The sequence below is a fragment of the Muscardinus avellanarius genome, assembly GCF_963383645.1.
Source record: "Muscardinus avellanarius genome assembly, chromosome: 1".
Lineage (NCBI taxonomy): Eukaryota > Metazoa > Chordata > Mammalia > Rodentia > Gliridae > Muscardinus > Muscardinus avellanarius.
The window spans coordinates 229,368,975-229,387,221 of NC_137786.1; the positions used below are offsets into that span (position 1 = coordinate 229,368,975).

At 50.3% G+C, this 18,247-nt stretch overlaps 1 protein-coding gene across 1 annotated transcript; it reads right to left on the reverse strand.

Annotated features, from left to right (window-relative positions):
- Nucleotides 1–898: 898 nt before the first annotated feature.
- On the reverse strand, nt 899–16,578 carry EEF1G (eukaryotic translation elongation factor 1 gamma; the record flags this gene model as incomplete). Its single annotated transcript, XM_080691960.1, has 10 exons — nt 899–1,129; nt 1,339–1,463; nt 1,554–1,726; nt 8,553–8,757; nt 9,106–9,235; nt 11,834–11,977; nt 13,915–14,057; nt 14,188–14,251; nt 15,243–15,401; nt 16,435–16,578. The coding sequence occupies 10 exons, from the start codon at nt 16,576–16,578 to the stop codon at nt 971–973; spliced, it is 1,446 nt and encodes a 481-aa protein (XP_080548086.1). The 3' UTR covers nt 899–970.
- Nucleotides 16,579–18,247: the final 1,669 nt, after the last annotated feature.

Here is an 18,247-nt window from a genome sequence, read left to right on the forward strand (position 1 = left end):
TCTTCTCCTCCTAGGCAACTTAGAGACCCTGGTTCAAAATAAGAGTCCTTTTGAGTCTAAGTGGCTGAGGCTAGGCTTGAACATGTGATCCTCCTGTCTCAACCTCCCAAGTACTGGGATTACAGATACAAGCCACCACACCTGGCTGTTTCTGATTTGTAACCTGACCTGTTAAAACTTTCAGGGAGACCTTCAATGCTTTTATGCAAATCAGCAAAACAACAAGAATCTCCAAAGGGTATAAATAAATAAAAGGGAGGAAATAGCAACCACTGGTCTCAGCTGGATCTTAGAAGACAGCTGTGACCACTTGTCATTCTAGGAGGCACAGGACTGAGCTGGGCACCTGCTGGGCTCAGCACCCCACCCTACCACACTAGATGTGTGATTGTGTGATCACACTCAAGTTACTGAAATCTCTGAACCCCATTTCCTTGTGAGAACGCAGCACGGACACCGCCAGGGCTGAACTGCAGCCAGGTGAGGACCAATGTCTAGTCATCCTGCGCGCCTCTGGTAAACTAAGACCTCTGGATCTTGCCACCTACCTACCTCACAGAAAAGACAGCTGGCCTTCTCCATCCACCAGCTCAACCAGACAAACACGCAGGCGGGGTGCAGCTCAGTGGTAGAGCATTGGTCCAGTGCAGAGCTGGTGGCTCCTAAGGATGAGGTGGTGCCCGCGCCCTGTGGCAGCCCCCCCATCGCTTCCCATCCTCCCAGGTGGACACAGGGCCATCGCCCGAGGCGGAGCAACAGAGGCAGCTGAGACCAGGCCTCTGCTGCTCCTCTGAAGGGCTCCTCTCCTGCCGGTGAGACGCTGCGGCCAGAGGCAATGCCGCTTCGGCACATCTAGTCCCCACCACTCACAGAGGAGGAAGGACAGGACAGGTTCAATGTTCAGTTTCCTTTAATGACCCCCATCTCCCTGAAGGGCAGGCTCAGGCAGCTAGGTGGTGGCAAGAGGTGGTCACTTGAAGATCTTGCCCTGATTGAGGGCTTTGCCCACGTGCTGGAAGGCCCCTTCCCAGGAGAAGTACTCTCGAACCAGCGTCTGGGTCTCCTCGCTGCCGGGGTCCAGCTTCCGCCACGTGTATGACTCGTAGTCCACCTGCCAATCTGGACTCAGCTGAGGATAAAAAAGCCAGCAAGAGAGGCCTGTGAGCAGGTTATCAGACCCTGCCCCACACCGGTGCTAATTCCAGCTCAGATGCGAGGCCTCACACATCCCGGGATGCTTCCTACACACACCAAGCGCCCGCTGGCCCAGGCCCGACACCGCGCTTCAGCGCCGCTGCCCTGCCCGCAGGAGACCCTCGCTCCCTCCGCCCTTCTCACCGGAAAGGCAAGCTCCTGGCCTCGGAAGACCCAGACTCCAGAGATGGAGCTGCTATTGTTGGTTCCAAAGAGGATGACACTGGCAAAGGCGTTCTTCCTCAGCTTGTCCAACCGCTGAAACATTCCTGAAGGGACCAGGGGACACATTCAGCCTCCGGGTCCCTCCATCACCCTCGACTTTGAACTCGTTCTTCCCACAGGTGCCCGCTTCTCACCAGTGATGAGGTTGCAGCTCATGAAGGTCTGGGTGAGCTCTTCGGGGAAGCGGTACTCAGCAAACCACAGGGACCAGCCGTCCTTGTCAAAGTGCTCCCAGAAGTATGGCAGCGCCACAGAGAGCGTGTCCTCGTTGGAGTACTTGCGCTTAAATTCATCCAACACAAAGGTGCTAGGAGGAAGAAAACACAAAATGAGAAAAAGGCCCGAGATGCCAGCAAAGGGCGCCAGGCCAAGAGAAACAAGGGTGCTTCCTCTAAGATGTACTGCTTTAGCCAAGCACGGTGGTGCTACTTGTAATCCCAGTACTTGGGAGGCTGACACAGTGGGATCACCAGGTTCAAAGCCAGCCTCCACAACGTGGGGCCGCTCTCAGCAACCCAGTGAAAACCTCTAAATAAGAAATTAGAACCAGGCTGGGGGTGTGGCTTGGAGGTAGAAAGGCTCTGGGTTCCATCCCCAGTACCCCCCCCCAAAATAGATAAAGAGAAAACGTACTGGTTTCCAGGAAGTGGTCACTGGCTGGCAGATACATATAACCCATGAGGGAAGAGGCCTGAAGAGGGGCCTAAGCCTCTCCTCTGCTTGAGTATGCTAGGCACGAGGGCGGGATGGGTGGGGGCGGGGGTGGGGCCGGTGAACCAGCCAGCAGGCAAGGGCATGGCTGACTGCTGCCCCCCGGTGGCCGCTCAGAGGGAAGACTCCTTTTTTCTCTGGGTCCAGGCCCTCCTGGGCCATTTCTCTCCAGTCACATTCATTACTGACACCCAAGTCTTCCCCCAACCCAACAGGGCCTCTTCAGGTCATACAGGGGGGAGACAGCAATGCAAGCCACTGGCCCCACCGCAAACCTCACTCCTGTCCTTTGGTTCCTCTGTCCAGAAATCAGTTCTGGATACCGAAGGACTAAGGCTCAGGTCACCTTCGCAGCCATCTTAGCATACTGTGCCAAGACGACCAGATTGATAAAGAAGGGGCTGGGCGTGGTGGCACACACTTCTAATCCAACATGTGGGAGGCTGAGACAGGAGGCCCACGGTTCACAGCCGGCCTCAGCTACTTAGTGAGGCCCTCTGCAACTTAGTGAGACCCTGTTTCAAAATAAAGGAAAAAAGCCAGGCGTGGTGGCGCACGCTGAGACGGGAGGATCGTAGGTTCGAAGCCTCAGCAGCTTAGTGAGGTTCTCAGCAACTTAGTGAGATCCTGTTTCCAAATAAAATATAAAATAGGTCTGGAGATTTAGCACAGAGGTAGAAGGCTCTTGGGTTCCATCTCTAGTACCACAAAAAATAAAAATAAAAAAGGGCTGGGGTGTAGCTCCATGGTAGAATGCCCCTGGTTTCTATCCCCAGTACTGCCAAAAAAAAAAAAAGGGTCACTCTTCCCATGGCTGACGTTCAATTTTCTTTCTTTCCAATTATAAAATACATACTGAATTTTTTTTTTTTTTTTTTTTTTGGTGGTACTGGGGGTGCAGCCCAGAGGCTTTCTTTCTACTTCCAGGCTATACTCCCAGACCTTTTTTATATTTTATTTGGAAACAGGGTCTCACTAAGTTGCTGAGAGCCTCACTAAGTAGCTGAGGCTGGCTTCGAACCCGTGCGATCCTCCTGTTTCAGCCTCCCAAGCGCGGGGATTACAAGCGTGCGCTACCACGCCCGGCTGAATTTTTAAAGATCATTTATACCAAGGAGAAAGACGATTAACAAATATTTTTATGCAGCTGGGCATGGTGGTATATTGCTTGTAATCCCAGCATTCGGGAGGCTGAGACCAGTGGATTGTGGTTTGCAGACAGCCTCAGCTACTTAGTAAGACCCTGTTTCAAAATAAAGAATAAAAATAAAATAGGGCAGAGGGTGTAGCTCTGAGGTCAAATGCCCCTGGGTTCCATCCCCAGACCTGCAAAAAAAAAAAAAAAAAAAAAAAAAGCATTTTCCTCTGGCCTCTGGCTTTCCAAAGACGCAGACATGATCTACGCACTTTTGTGCTTGTGCTTTTAGAGTTTAACACTGTGTTATGCTACTAAAACATTTCTTAAGCCGGGCATGGTGGTACATGCCTGTAATAAAAAATAAATAAAATAATTTTTTGAGGTACTGGGGATGGAACCCAGAGGCATTCTACCTCCGAGCTACATTCCCAGCCCTATTTTTTATTTTTTAATGGCAATCCTGTTTCAACCTCCCAAATGCTGGAAATATAAGCACGCGCCGCCACCATGCCTGCCAAATAAAAATTCTTATAACCAGGCATGGTAGTATGACTATAATCCCAGCACTTAGGTGGCTGAGACAAGAGGCTCCTAGGTTTGTTGAGGCTAGCCTCAGCATGGCGCGGTGGCATTCCACTCTCTACTGGGGAGGCTGAGACAAGAGTTCAAGACTAAGTTCAAGTCTAAGTTCAAGGCCAAGTCCAAGACGAGCCTCAGCAAAATGGCAAGTCTCTCGGCAATCTAGTTAAGACTGTTTCCAAACAAAAAATAAAAAGAGCTGGCAACAGCATATGTAACTTGGGTTAGCTTTCACAGTCCATTCAATAAAATCCGTGTGTGTGTGTGTGTGTGTGTGTGTGTGCGCGCGCGCGCAATCTAGTTAAGACTGTTTCCAAACAAAAAATAAAAAGAGCTGGCAACATGGCAACAGCATATATAACTTGGGTTAGCTTTCACAGTCCATTAAATAAAATCTGTGTGTGTAAGTGTGTGTGTGTGTGTATACATACCAGAATTGACTCTGGGGCATTCTACCTCTCAACTACACTTCAGCCCTTTTGATTTTTTTTTTTTTTTTTTGCAGTACTGGGGGTGGAACCCAGGGCATTCTACTTCTGAGCTATACCCCATCCCTAGTTTTTATTCTTTTTGTGTGTGTGTGTGTGTGGTACTGGTGGTGGAACCCAGAGACTTTCTACCTCCAGGCTATACTCCCAGACCTATTTTATATACTTTATTTGGAAACAGGGTCTCACTGAGTTGCTGAGAGCCTCATTAAGTAACTGAGGCTGGCTTCGAACCTGTACGATCCTCCTGTCTCAGCCTCCCAAGCGCAGGGATTACAGGCGTGCGCCATCACGCCCGGCTCTTATTCTTTATTTCGAAACCGGGTCTGAGTTGCAAAAGGCCTTGCTAAGTAGCTGAGGCTGTCCCTGAACCGTGATCCTCTGGTCCCCATCTCCTGAATGCTCGTGCCTCCTTTTGATTTTTTAATCTTAAAATACTGACTCACTCAGGTGCTACAGGTCTCGCTTAACTGCTGCAGCTGGCCTTTCCCTGTGGTCCCATCTCCAAGTACTGGGTTGCAGGCTCGCCCAACCCATGTAGGGCAGGATAATGAGTGTTAACAAGCCCCATTTCATCTTTTTCCCACATATACACATCAAAACATGCCTAAACAGGGCATGGTGGCACACTTGAAATCCCAGTACTCGGGGAGCTGAGACAGGAAAAACGCAGGTTCAAGGACAGCCTCAGCAACTAGTGAGACACTCATCAACCTAGTGAGACCCTGTTTCCAAATAAAAATAAAATAGGGCCGGGTGTGGTGGCACACGCTTGTAATCCCGGCACTTGGGAGGCAGAGACAGGAGGATCGCGCAGGTTTGAAGCCAGCCTTGCTGGCTTAAGAGACCCTGTTTCCAAATAAAGATAAAAAAATGGGGCTGGGAGTATAGCCCGGAGGTAGAAGGGTTTCCAGGAACCCCAGTAGCACCAAAATAATAATAATAATAAAGAAATAAGAAATAGCTCAGGGGTAGAATGCCCTTAGGTTCAATCCCCAGTACGAAAGAAAGAAAAAAAGAAAGAAAAAGAAAGAAAGAAAGAAAGAAAGAAAGAAAGAAAGAAAGAAAGAAAGAGGCTGGGAGTGAAGCTCAGAGGTAGAATGCCTCTGGGTTCATTCTGCAGTACCACACACACACACACACACACACACACACACACACACACACACAACAAAGGTAAAGTCAAATAATCTGAACCCTAATAACCAAGTAGTGAAAGGGTGGGTGGCTTTGGACTGGCACAGTGAGTGGGCAAGCAGAATGGAGAGACAAGTTGCACAATGCAGAGGACCTCAGAAAATACACTTCTACTGTTTCAAATCCTAATATAAGGGCTTGGGGCAGTGAGAGGTATGAGCTGGGCGTGGAGGTGCAAGCCCTAACCCCAGTGTGTGGAAGGCTGAGACACAAGATCGCAAGCTGGAGGCCAGCCTCGGCAAATTAGTGAGGCCCAGCGAGGCATGGTGGGGCACACTTGTAATCCCAGGTGTGCAGACAACCTCAGCTACTCAAGTTCATTCAAAATGACCCTGTTTCAAAATAAAGAATAAAATAATGGGGCTGGGGGGTGTTATCTGAGGGTGTTAGCTTGGAGGTAGAACGCCGCTGGGCTCAATCCCAGTCAAAAATTAAATAAATAAATAAATAAATAAATAAATAAATAAATAAGATATAACAGCAAAGAATTGGCCAAGCTCTGGGTACCCTACTTTTTCCACACCTAAAATCTCCCTCTTACTAACTGGTATCCTTTCTTCAAAAAGCCTTACAAAGACGGGCATGGGGATGGACACTTGTAATCCCAGCATTCCGGAGGCTGAGACCAGAGGATGGCGGTTCACAGCCTCAGCTACTTAGGCCCTTTGCAACTCAGTGAGACCCTGTTTTCAAATAAAAAATAAAAAATAGGGCTGGGGGTGTTGCTCAGAGGTAAAATGCTCCTGAATACCATCTCCAGTACCGCAAAAACAAAACAAACAAAAAAGTCCTTACCATTTACTGAAAATAGGATACAGAGAACTACCCCATCTATTTCTTCCTCCTTGGGGGCTCAACTACCTAATTTTGTTAACAATGAGCTCACAGACAACTACGTAGCTAGCTAAAATTATACTTTTTGTTGACAAGCAATTTTTGTATGGTCTGATTCATCACAACAGCAAATAATTAAAGGATCCTGGCAGGGTGTGGTTGCGCACGCTTGTAACCCCAGTACTTGGGAGGCTGAGACTGTAGGTTCCAGGACAGCCTCAGCTACTTAAGTGAGGCTCTCTGAAACTTAGTGAGACCCCGTTTCAAAAGAAAAAATAAGGCTGGGGGTGCAGCTCAGAGGCAGAATATGCCATATGCCCCTGGGTTCAAACCCCAGTACTGCAAAAAATAAAGCATCCTGCTCTGCTGCCCACCGCTGAGCGCTGCTGGTCCTTGAGAGCAGACCGGAGGTACTCCACTCCGTCTTCCTCCCCACACCCCTCACTTAGAAGATTTCTGGACACTTTTTTGTGTGTGTGGCACTGGGGATGGAACCCAGGGGATTTCTCCTCTGAGCTATACTCCCAGACCTATTTTATACTTTATTTGGAAACAGGGTCTCACTAAGTTGCTGAGAGCCTCACTAAGTAGCTGAGGCTGGCTTCGAACCTGTGCGATCCTCCTGTCTCAGCCTCCCAAGCGCTGGGATTACAAGTGTGTGCCACCACGCCCGGCTTGATTTTGGACACTCTTAATGAGGACAGATGTAACCAATTTACCTCCACCCGAATTCTATTCAGGCTTACTTTTTTTTTTTTTGGTCACAAAGGGAGTTCCAGAGGCTGAAGGTGTAGCTCAGCAGTAAAGGGCTTGCCTACCACACTGGATATATTTGAAACAGGTTTTCTTTTATCCCTTTTCTTTTCTGGAGTACTAAGGATAAAATCCAAGGGTGTTCTAAGATGCATCCCCAGGCCCCCCTTTTTTGTGGTACTGAGGACTGAACCCAGGGGCATTCTACTTCCGGGCTATACTCCCAGACCTACTTTATTTATAATTTGAAACAATGTTTCAAAATAAAGGTTGTCAGGCATGGTGGCCACGCTCATAATCCCAGTACTTGGGAAGCTGAGATAGGAGGATCATGCAAGTTCAGAGCCAGCCTCAGCTACTACTTAGTGAGGTCTCAGAAACTTAGTGAGGCTGTTTCCAAATAAAAATAAAAAATAGGTCTGGGAGTATACCCTGGAGGTAGAAAGCCTCTGGGTTGCCCAGCGTGGTGGCGCACGCTTGTAATCCCTGCGCTTGGGAGGCTGGAACAGGAGGATTGCGCAGGTTCGAAGGCAGCCTCAGCTACTTAGTGAGGCTCTCAGCAACTCAGTGAGACCCTGTTTCAAAAATAAAATATAAAATAGGGCTGGGAGTATAGCCCGGAGGTAGAAAGCCTCTGGGTTCCACCCCCAGTACCACAAAAATAAACAAATAAATGAATATATTCAAAGAATGTTTATGATATTTTCACTAACTTGCTGAGGCTGTTCTTTTTATATTTTATTTGGAAACAGGGTCTCACTGAGTTGCTGAGAGCCTCACTAAGTAGCTAAGGCTGGCCTTGAACCTGTGTGATCCTGTCTCAGCCTCCCAAGTGTGGGGATTACAGGTGTGCACCGCCACACCCGGCTTCTGAGGCTGTTCTTGAACTTCTGATCCTGCCTCAGCCTCCCAAGCACTGGGATTACAATTGTGTGCCACCATGCGTGGCTTTGGGGTTTTTATTTTGAGATATATCCAGGCTGGCCTCAAACTTGCAGTCGCCCTGCCTCAGCCTCCCTAGTTGCTGGGATTATAGGTGCGTGACGCTACACCCAGCTAAAACTGGCATTCTGCACTCATAATTTACCCCTCTGTGTAAAAGCTCAAGAGACTGCTTTCAAATATACCTTTCAGTGGGTGTGGTGGCACCTGGCCATAATCCCAATACTTGGGCGGCTGAGGAGGAGGACTACAGGTTCAAGGGCTCCCTCAGCAAGGAGCGAGACAAATCAACTTAGAGAGACCCTATTTCAAACAAAATACAAGATGTAGCCCAGAGGTAGGATGCCTCTGGACTCCTTCCTTACCCAGAGTACTAGAAAAATAAAAATAAAAAAGTCAAATCAATCTTTCAATTTTACGCAAAGTAAAATCCTGGCCCTGGCTGTGCACGAGGGGAGGCATAGAGGCGGGAACACGCCCAGCATCCTGACCTCTTGGGCAGATGCGCAAAGGGGTCCTTGGCCTTGGGCTCAGCAGCCAGTGCCTGCTCACACTCATCCATCTCCTCCTCGGGAGCGGGGGCAGCCGCCTTTTTCTCTTCTTTCTTCTCAGCCTGGGGCTTCTGCTTCTCTTCCCGTGAGCCCTTCTCTTTCCGAGGGGTGTCCTTTTTAGGCTGGCTCTCTGCAAACTTCTTAGCTGGTGGAGAGGAAGGGAAGAAAGTGGATGTCTTGCCTCCTTCCAGATCCTCCAAACCAGGCAGCGGGCAGGGAAGGAAGATGAATACCGATGGGGGGATGACCATCACCCAGACTCGAGACTGCCACCACGCGCCCTTGACCAAGCACACAACCCTCAGACGTGTGCAGGCGCCATACTACAACTTGCTAATTTCCATCCAAAGAAGGATGTGTGTATGCAGAGAAGTCTTTACAAAACAGGAATTTCCGCACGTGCTACTGCATTCGATGGGTCCCCCCAGAAGCTAGCCGAAGAGGAGTCTGAGCCTGACCCCGGCCACATGCTACGCTCTCCCCTCGGACCTACCATCAAACTGGGCCATCTTCTCACACAGCTTCACCTCCCCCAAGACAGCCCGGAACTGGGGCTGGTTAATGCAGGTGAGAAACCAGCGGTTGGTGTTGGGAAAGGCCTGGCGGAAAGAAGGCTCCAGGACCTGCCAGGATGGAAGGGTGGGAACAAAGTCAGCAGAGCAAAGGCCCAGAACAGACTCAACAGGGCCCGCGCTGGGCATGGCGGCGCAGTCCTTTAATCCCAGGACTTGGGAGGCTGAAACAAGAGGAGCACAGATTCAAAGCCAGGCTCAGCAATTCAGTAAGACTGTTTCCAAATAAACAATTAGGGCTGAAACTGGCCGTAGGGGCGCACGCTTATAATCCTAGTACTTAGGATGAGGCTGAGACAGAAGGATCGCACAGGTTCAAAATAAAATATAAAAACAGGTCTGGGAGTATAGCCCAGAAATAGAAAGTCCGGGATTCCATCCTCAGTAGCACCAGAAAAAGAAAAAAGAAAGAAAGAAAGAAAAAGAACCCATAACAGGACTGAGGGTATAGTTCCAAGGTAGAATTCCTCTAGGTTCCATCCTCCACCAAAAAAAAAAAAAAAAAAAAAAAACCAACAACTCAACAGCTAGGCGTCTTGTAATCCCAGCATTTGGGAGGCTGAGACCTGGAGGATCGCGGTTCGCGGACAGCCTCAGCTACTTAGTGAGGCCCTCTGCAACTCAGTGAGACCAGGTTTCAAAATAAAGAATAAAAAATAGGGCAGGGGGGTGTAGCTCGGAGGTCAAATGCCCTTGGTTTCCATCCCCAGACCTGCAAAAAAAATAATAAAAAAATAAAAAAATAATTAAAAAAAATAAAGTGGGACCGTGGTTAGTATTCAAGCACAAGGCTGTAATCCCAGTATTTGGGAGGCTGAGACAGGAGGACGACAGCCTCAGCAACTTGGCAAGGCCCAGTTTCAAAATAAAAAGGGCTCGCCGGGCGAAGTGGCACACACTTGAAATCCCAGCATTCAGGAGGCTGAAACCAGGGGATCGCAGTTCTCAAATAGCCTCAGCTACATAAGTGAGGCCCTCTGCAACTCACTGAGACCATTTCAAAATAAAGAATAAAAAACAGGGCAGGGGGTGTAGCTCGGAGGTCAAATGCCTCTGGGTTCCACCCCCAGACCCGCCAAAAAAAAAAAAGGGGGGGGGGCTATGAGTGTAGCTCAGAAGTACGGTGGCCCTGGGCTCCAATCCCTACCCACCACAGAAGGAAAATAAAAAAAGGTTTAAGAATGCCAGAGGAGCACAGTGCAGTGGCAAAACAATGCCCAGCAGGCACAAGGCCCTGGGTCTGATCCCCAGCGCCCCCAAGCAGCTACGTGGACTTACTTTACAATTAGATGATGAAACATACATACAACTATCGCCATCAACTACCTATACGAGCTATGTACTAGACACACACCTCAAACTTCAGGGCCCTGAGGGTGGGCTCAGTGGCAGAGCACAAGCCTAGCATGCACAAGGGCCTGGCTTCCACCTCGGCACCAAAGAAAAACCTCAAAAAAACATTCAACTCAAGAGGGGCATGGTAGCGCACGCACTCGGGAGGCTGAGACAGGAGGATGATGGTTCGTGGCCAGCCTCAGATACTTAGTGAGGCCCTCTGCAACTTAGTGAGACCCTGTCTCAAAATAAAGGATAAAAAAATAAGGCAGGGAGCGGGGGGGGGGGGGGGTGGCAGGGGGATACACACTGGTAATCCCAGCACTCAGGAGACTGGGACTGGAGGATCGCAGTTCACGGCCAGCCTCAGTTACTTAGTGAGGCTCTCTGCAACTTAGACCCCGTTTCAAACTAAAAAATTAAAAATAGGGCAGGGGGTGTAGCTCAGAAGTCGAATGACCATGGGTTCCATCCCCAGACCCGCAAAATAAATGAATAAATATATAAATAAATAAAAGAATAAAAAATAGAACTCAGGGTGTAGCTCAGAGGTAGAATGCCACTGGGTTCCACCCCAGTACCGACAAAAACAAAAACAAAAAAATCAACATGAAGTATGACCAATTAACACAAAGAACTCATTGTCACTTTTTAGTTTGACAAGATGAAGGGGGAAATGTTTTAGAGACAGAACCCAGTAGTCAGGAGTGGTCTTGCAGTACTTGGGTTCAAACGGGGTCCAGCACTTACTAGCCGCACGCCGTGGGCAGGCTACGCTCCGCTCCTCCTCGCTCACACACGACAGGTGGAGAGGCAGAGATGATCCCTGAGGCCTTTGGCACAGGGACTGGCAGGCAATGGGTGCTCTTTTCTTTGCTACTATCACATTACTGTTCTGGACAAGAATGGGTCCAGAGCTGCTATTAGGAAATCAGCAACATGTCCTCCTTTTTTGATCCCATGACCTGAACAGTGGTTATGAAGAGGTTTTACAGATGGGACTAAAGGAATTCACAAGATCCTAATGTTGCAGAGCTACCTGAGCTCTCTGCCTTCAAAACTTAGCCCAACCAGGCTTCCTAAGAAATGTGGTAAACAAACTCGAGCATCTCACCTGCCAAGCAGAAACTAAGGGTAACAGAACTGTACCCAACTTCTCAGAGTCACCCTGGCACTTAATCCAGGACTCCACCAGCCGAGGGTTACCTAGGAGTCCGTCACTCAAGTCTTCAACTGAGCACAGGGTAACCAAGGTGACTCGTCACTGTTTCTGATCCTACCCGCGACCCCCAAGAGGGTCTTTAGGAACATCACCTGCTTATAGAGCCACAACAGGGTGCAGACAACTGTGATGTCAGCCAGTGTCACCCGTTCGCCCACCAGGAAAGTCCTTGTCTTCAAGTGAGCATCCAGCAGCCCCAGAATTCGCCTCACTTCCTCTTTTGCATTCTCGGTGGCCTGTTGATTTAAAATGTTCAATTTTAGCCGGGCGTGGTGGCGCACGCTTGTCATCCCCGCGCTTGAAAGGCAGAGACAGGAGGATCGCGCAGGTTCGAAGCCAGCCGCGCTGTTTCTAAATGAAAATATAAAAAATAGGTCTGGGAGTGTAGCCCGGAGGTAGAAGGGCTTCCAGAAACCACAGTACCACCAAAAATATATATATAAATAAAATGTTCAATTTTACCTGCGAATACCAACCCCTTTTCCTCAACCCCCTCCCGCTAACAGAACTAAAGAAGCTACTCACTGACTCCTTCCTTCCTCATCCCACCCACCCTCTCCCAATAGAGCCGGTGGAGGATCGTCCCCAAGTCCACAAGTGAAGCTCTCCGGTTACTCTGCAGTCTCGCCTCACTTCCCACAGCACCAAAGGTGAACTTATCAGAAGGGAACTTAAAAAAGCCATCTAGCCTTGGCCGGGCATGGAGGCGCGCGCCTGTAATCCCTGTACTTGAGAAGCCGAGACGGGAGGAGCGCAGATCTGAGGACAGTTTCAGCAAGTAGCGAGACTTGCATCAACCTAGTAAGACTGTGAGAAATAAAGCCAGGCTGTATAGCTCGGAGGTAGAATGGCTCTGGGTAGCCAGGGGTGGTGGCGCGAGTTTGTAATCCCCGCACTTGGGAGGTGGAGGAGAATCGCTGGCTTAAGAGACCCTGTTTCCAAATAAAGCATAAAATAGGTCTGGGAGTGTAGCCCGGAGGTAGAAGGGTTCCATCCGCAGTACCACCAAAAAAAAAAAAAGCCTCTGGGGTCAATCCCCAGTACCACACACGCACAAAGGTCATCTAATCTAGCCAGGTATGGTGGTACACACTAGTAATCCCAAATCCCAGGCCTTGAAAACTGAGATAGAAGAATTCTAAATTTGAGACCAACCTCAGCAATTTATCAAGATCCTGCTTCAAAATAAAAATAAAACCAGGCATGATGGTACATGCTTACAATCCCAGTACTTGGGAGGCTGAGACAGGAGGATTACAGGTTCACAGCCAGCCTCAGAAAATTAAGACAGGCTAACCATGTAGCACAGAGGTATGATGCAATCCCAGTATCAAAAAAAAAAGTAAGTTAAACAGAGACAGGAGGATTGCTGTTCGCAAACAGCCTCACCTACTCAGTGAGGCCCTTTGGAACTTAGTGAAACCCTGTTTCTAAATAAAGAATAAGCTGGGCTTGGTGGCTCACCCTTGTACAGTGCTTGGGAGGCTGAGACAGGAGGATCGCACAGATTCGAAGCCAGCCTCAGCTACTTAGTGAGGCTCTCAGCAACTTAGACCCCATTTCCAAATAAGTATAAAATAGGTCTGGGAGTATAGCCCGGAGGTAGAAAAGCCCCTGGGTTCCAACCCCAGTACCACACAAAAAAATAAATAAAATAAATAAAAATAAAGAATAAAAATAGGGTAGGGAACCGGGTATGGTGGTGCACACTTGTAATCCCAGCATTTGGGAGGCTAAGACAGGAGGATCGTGGTTCAAGGACAGCCTCAGCTACTATTTAGGCCCTATGCAACTCAGTGAGACCCTGTTTCAAAATAAAGAATAAAAAATAGGGCTGGGGGTGACACCCGGAGGTAGAATGCCCCTGGGCTCCATCACCAGTTCTGCTAAATACATACATACATACATACATACATACATACATACATACGTACATACCTCCCCTTCCATCTGGGATTAGCAGAAATCCCACCTCTGACCACTCAAGACAGAAACCATCTGCCCTGGGTTGGATAAAGGACGAGACCATCAGCATCTGCTCCTCACACCTGTACATCACAGGCCACGTCTCTGCATCGCCTAAAGACTCTTGCCATCTTTTTCTTTCCTGCTCCCCAGAACGCAGGGGCTGGTGCCATCCCCGCCCCTGGCGCCTCCCCACTTCCAAGCTCACCTGTTTGTTGTGGTGCATGATGCCCAAGGTGGGGAACACCCAGGTACTGGCTGGGGGCACGATGTCACTGTCGGCAAAGCTCACCCACTGCACCACCTGGGCGGCCGCCTCTGGCGTACTTCCCCGCAGCTCCTCGTTGCTGACTGCAGAGGCAGGGGAGGGCAACCCTTGGGGTCACGCCAGCACCAAGCCAGGTCCCCTGCAGCCCCCCCTCACCCTCTCCTAGGCTCTCACCTCCCCACCCTCCCGTTCCCATAGAACTCTGCGAATTACCATAGTAGGCGATGGCGTTGCTCTCAAACACGCAGAATCCATCATCGCCCTCAAATGCTGGAACCTGGGGACAAAATGGTGAAGAGAGAAAGTAAGATGCAAAGGACTCCCTCACTAACCAACTCCAGGAACCAGACGCTACGTAGATAAAATATCTTTAGGCCACCAACTCATGAAACCATCTGGAACTCAGGTACTGGGGACTAAACCCATAGGTGTTCTACCTCCCAGCTACATCCCCCGTTCTGTTTTATTTAAAACAGGGTCTCAGCCGGGCGTGGTGGCGCACGCTTGTAATCCCCGCGCTTGGGAGGCTGAGACAGGAGGACCGCGCAGGTTCGGAGCCAGCCTCAGCTGGTTTAAGAGACCCTGTTTCCAAATAAATATATAAAATAGGTCTGGGAGTGTAGCCCGGAGGTAGAAGGCCACTGGATTCCATCCCCAGGACCGCCACCACCAAAATAAATAAACAAACAAACAAAAGAGGGTCTCACTAAGTTGCTGAGGGCTTCATTAACTTGCTAAGGCTGGCCCTGAACCTGTGATCCTCCTGTCTCAGCCTCTTGATATCCCCTGTGATCTGAATTCACAGTGATGTCTGAAGCTATTCGAATATTTGGATATCACAGGCCATTCGTATAAAAACCTGTCCAATAAGCAGAAGGCCAGAAACTAAGTCCTTCGTCTATGTCTGTGTCACCCTAAGTATTAGGGTGACAACCACTTTGCACTTTGACCTCTTAGCCTGTTTATATATATCTGTACAAGCCCCTTGGGGTAGAGGGTCTATAGCTTGCTGATACAGATACTTGATATGATTTTACTTCCTTGAAATGTATTCTCCTTCCCAAAACGAGAAGCCAGCCTGTGAATTGCTAATAGTCACTGGATAACTATACATGGATCTACAATTATCTCAGGATAAACCTTTTCTAAGTCACCGAATACCAAGGAGAGAGCTCCCTTAGAGAGGAGGAGGCCACCCCCGGAGTAATGGAATCCTAAGGCTTCTCGGGCTCTCAGGACCAGAAGCCCATCTCCGCTTCCCTACTCACCTTGCCGGCAGGAAATTTGCGAAGAAATTCAGGGGTGCGGTTGGTTTGGCCAAAATGGAAGTGGGGGGGTGCGGAGAGCACGCGGACCTGAGCCCCGCTGTACTGAGCAGCAATGAGGGCCTTGAAGGCCCTCCAGTTTTCAGGATATGTGTACAGGGTCTATGCAGAAAAAGAGAGTCGAATTACTAGAGTACTGAGTAGAAAGGTCTTAGTCCTAAACCCCCTAAAAAGGACAACTTCCTGAGCAACTCTCATCTGTCCAACTTATTTTTACTACGCCTGGTGAACCAAGTTCTTCAAGCATCTGCCATCCGTAATCAGAGTCCTCTGAAATATCAAGAACAGAACTACATACCAACTGCTAAATAAAGCTTCCTGACAGGTTTGACCTTCCTAAGGACATCTCTAGATGCACTCATCCCTTCAAGTCGAGCTCCAAAAAAACCCAGAACGCTGGTTCCATCACACCCCCTCCCTCCCGTCCCGGAGCCCTGTTTCATTCATTCATGGTCACCGGCGCCGGAGGACTCCACGGCTGAGCTGCGCCCAGCATCACCTCGTCCCCACCGCGCACAGACAGATCAGGACATTTTCCCGCTGCCCTCAGAACAGCCACGTCGGTGCCCTGGCCTGCTCCCTTCCGACATCAACTCTTGTTCCTAAAATGCCCTTTCCCTGTCGCGCCCTCCATCCCTCCCTCCGGTCCTGTCCCGCGGCGAGTTGCCCTCCACTCAGCTGGCCAGCGTGGCCCAACTGCGGGCTTCTCGGTCCGGAGATTCCTCTCGCTCCCCAATCTCTCCGGGCCAGGAGGAGGTGCCGGCTGGCCTTGCCCACAAAGACCCTCCTCGCCCCGTCCCCGCGGCTGTCCCACAAAACGGCCGCAAAAGTTCCGTCCCGCGGCCCAGACCCCATGTCTCAAAGCGGCAACAAAGCGGATCCACTTCCTGGGGCTCCACGCGGCGTGGACCCCACATTTCTGTTCCCGTCTACACCAAAACCTCCCACCTCTGGCCTCTGAGAGCCCCAGCCCAGCTCCCAGGCCCTAGGGGCCCCGCTCTGCGACAGTGCGGCCTGTGGAGCCCGGGCCCGCTCTCCTCTGGGCCCCAGAACGCCCCTGACGGCGACCGGCCGCACTCAAACGGAGGATGGCGGCGGATGAGGCGAAGCGGTCCCGCGGAGCCGGCAAACTCACCCCGGCCGCCATGGTGATTCCGCAGAGAAAGGGGGAGGGGCGCTCGGTGCTGCCGCAAAGTACGCCGCCAAGGCGAGCGGGGAGGGGGGAAGGGGAGAGCCGTGGAGAACCACGGCCGGAAAGCGAGGACGACACAGAAGGCATACGCACGACAGTTCCGCGTCCCGCGCGCTCAATTGGAAAAGGCAAGGGGTGGGGCCCGCGGAAGAGGCCCGCGCCTGCGCGGTGGAGCTCTTGGTTGGCCCGCCCCTTAGGCGTAGCCGGCCAATCGGAGTCCGGACTGCGGCTAAACGACGCGGAGGGAGGGGAAAGTGTGAGAACCGGCGGGGCGGCCTCCTGGGGGGCTGCGTGGCGGCAGGTGGTCTCGGCCCCGCGACGTGCTGGGGGCTTCTGCCGACCCCCTGATGCCCTGAACCCCCCGACGGGAGCGAGGAGCGACCGCTGAGCGGAGGTGGCAGCTGGCCGAATTCTTTTTGTCCCTCTGGGGTTTTTCTCTAGACAGGGGTGTGTGTCTTAACTGGGGCACCAGCCCGAAACCTTCTGCAAAATAGGTCTGCTCTCCCGAAACCACGTCGCGGCTGCAGATGCTGATGTGGCCAAGGAAGGGGCGCCAGACCTCCGCCACGACCCTCCCGCCGCCGCCTCCCGAGACGGCCCTGCCCCCTTCTGCAAAGTGCGCCTCAGTTCAGATGGGTTGCTTTTTTTTTTCTTCTTCTGGTGGTACTGGAGTTTGAACCCAGGAGTGTTTTCTCTCTGAGCTACACCCCCAGCCCTATTTTTTATTCTTTATTTTGAAACAGGGTCTCACGTAGTAGCGGAGGCTGGCCGCGATTTTGAGATCCTCGTCTCAGCTTCCCAAGTGCTGGGATTACAAGCGTGGGTCATCAACGCCCGGCTCATCTTCTTAACATATTATTAATAAATTTGTGGTACTAAAGGATTGAACCCACAGACATTCTACTAAACTCCACCCCCTCCCCAGCCCTTTGTGTTTGTTTGAAAATGATCTCAAAAGGTTGCTGACAGTCTTGATAAATTGCTGGTCTTCAACCTGAGATCCTCCTGGCTCAGCCTCCCAAGTACTAGGATTATAGGCCTCCGCCACCATGCCTGGTTTATTTATTTTGTGGTGCTGGGGGTTGAACCCAGGGGTGTTTTGCCTCCCAGCTACACCCTGAGCCCTATTCTATTTTTTATTTTGAAAGAGTCTAAGATGCAGATGGCTTCTCTAAATTTGCCGAGGCTGACCTCAAACCTGAAATCCTCCTGTCTCAGCCTCCCAAATACTATATGCACCATCCCACCCAGTTTGTTTTTGTAGGCATGCAGGGTAGAACCCAGGGACGTTCTACCTCTGAGCTACAACCCCAGACCTAGTTTTTGTTCTTTATTTTGAAACAGGGTCTCACTGAATTGCAAAAAACCTAAGTAGCTGAGGCTGTCCTTGAACCAAGATTCCGGTCTCAGCCTCCCAAATGCTGGGATTACAAGCGTGCGCCACCACGCTGGCTTATTTATTTTAAAACAGGGTCTAAATTACTGGGGCTAGTCTAGAACTTGTGATCCTCCTGTCTCAGCCCAAGAGTGAACCACTCCATCTGGCTTGATGGGTTGCTTTGGACCCACATTCAGGTTTGAAAATCTCTTAGCTGACTTAAGAACAAGATGAGCTCTTGAGTTACAGGAGAAAATCAGAACCCTGAACCCAAATTTCCTGTGCTATCACCACCCATAAACCTGGGGCAGCAGGGTGACTGAAGGCAAACCTGCTTCTGCTCAAGTACTGTCAACACACCCACCATAATGTTACCCA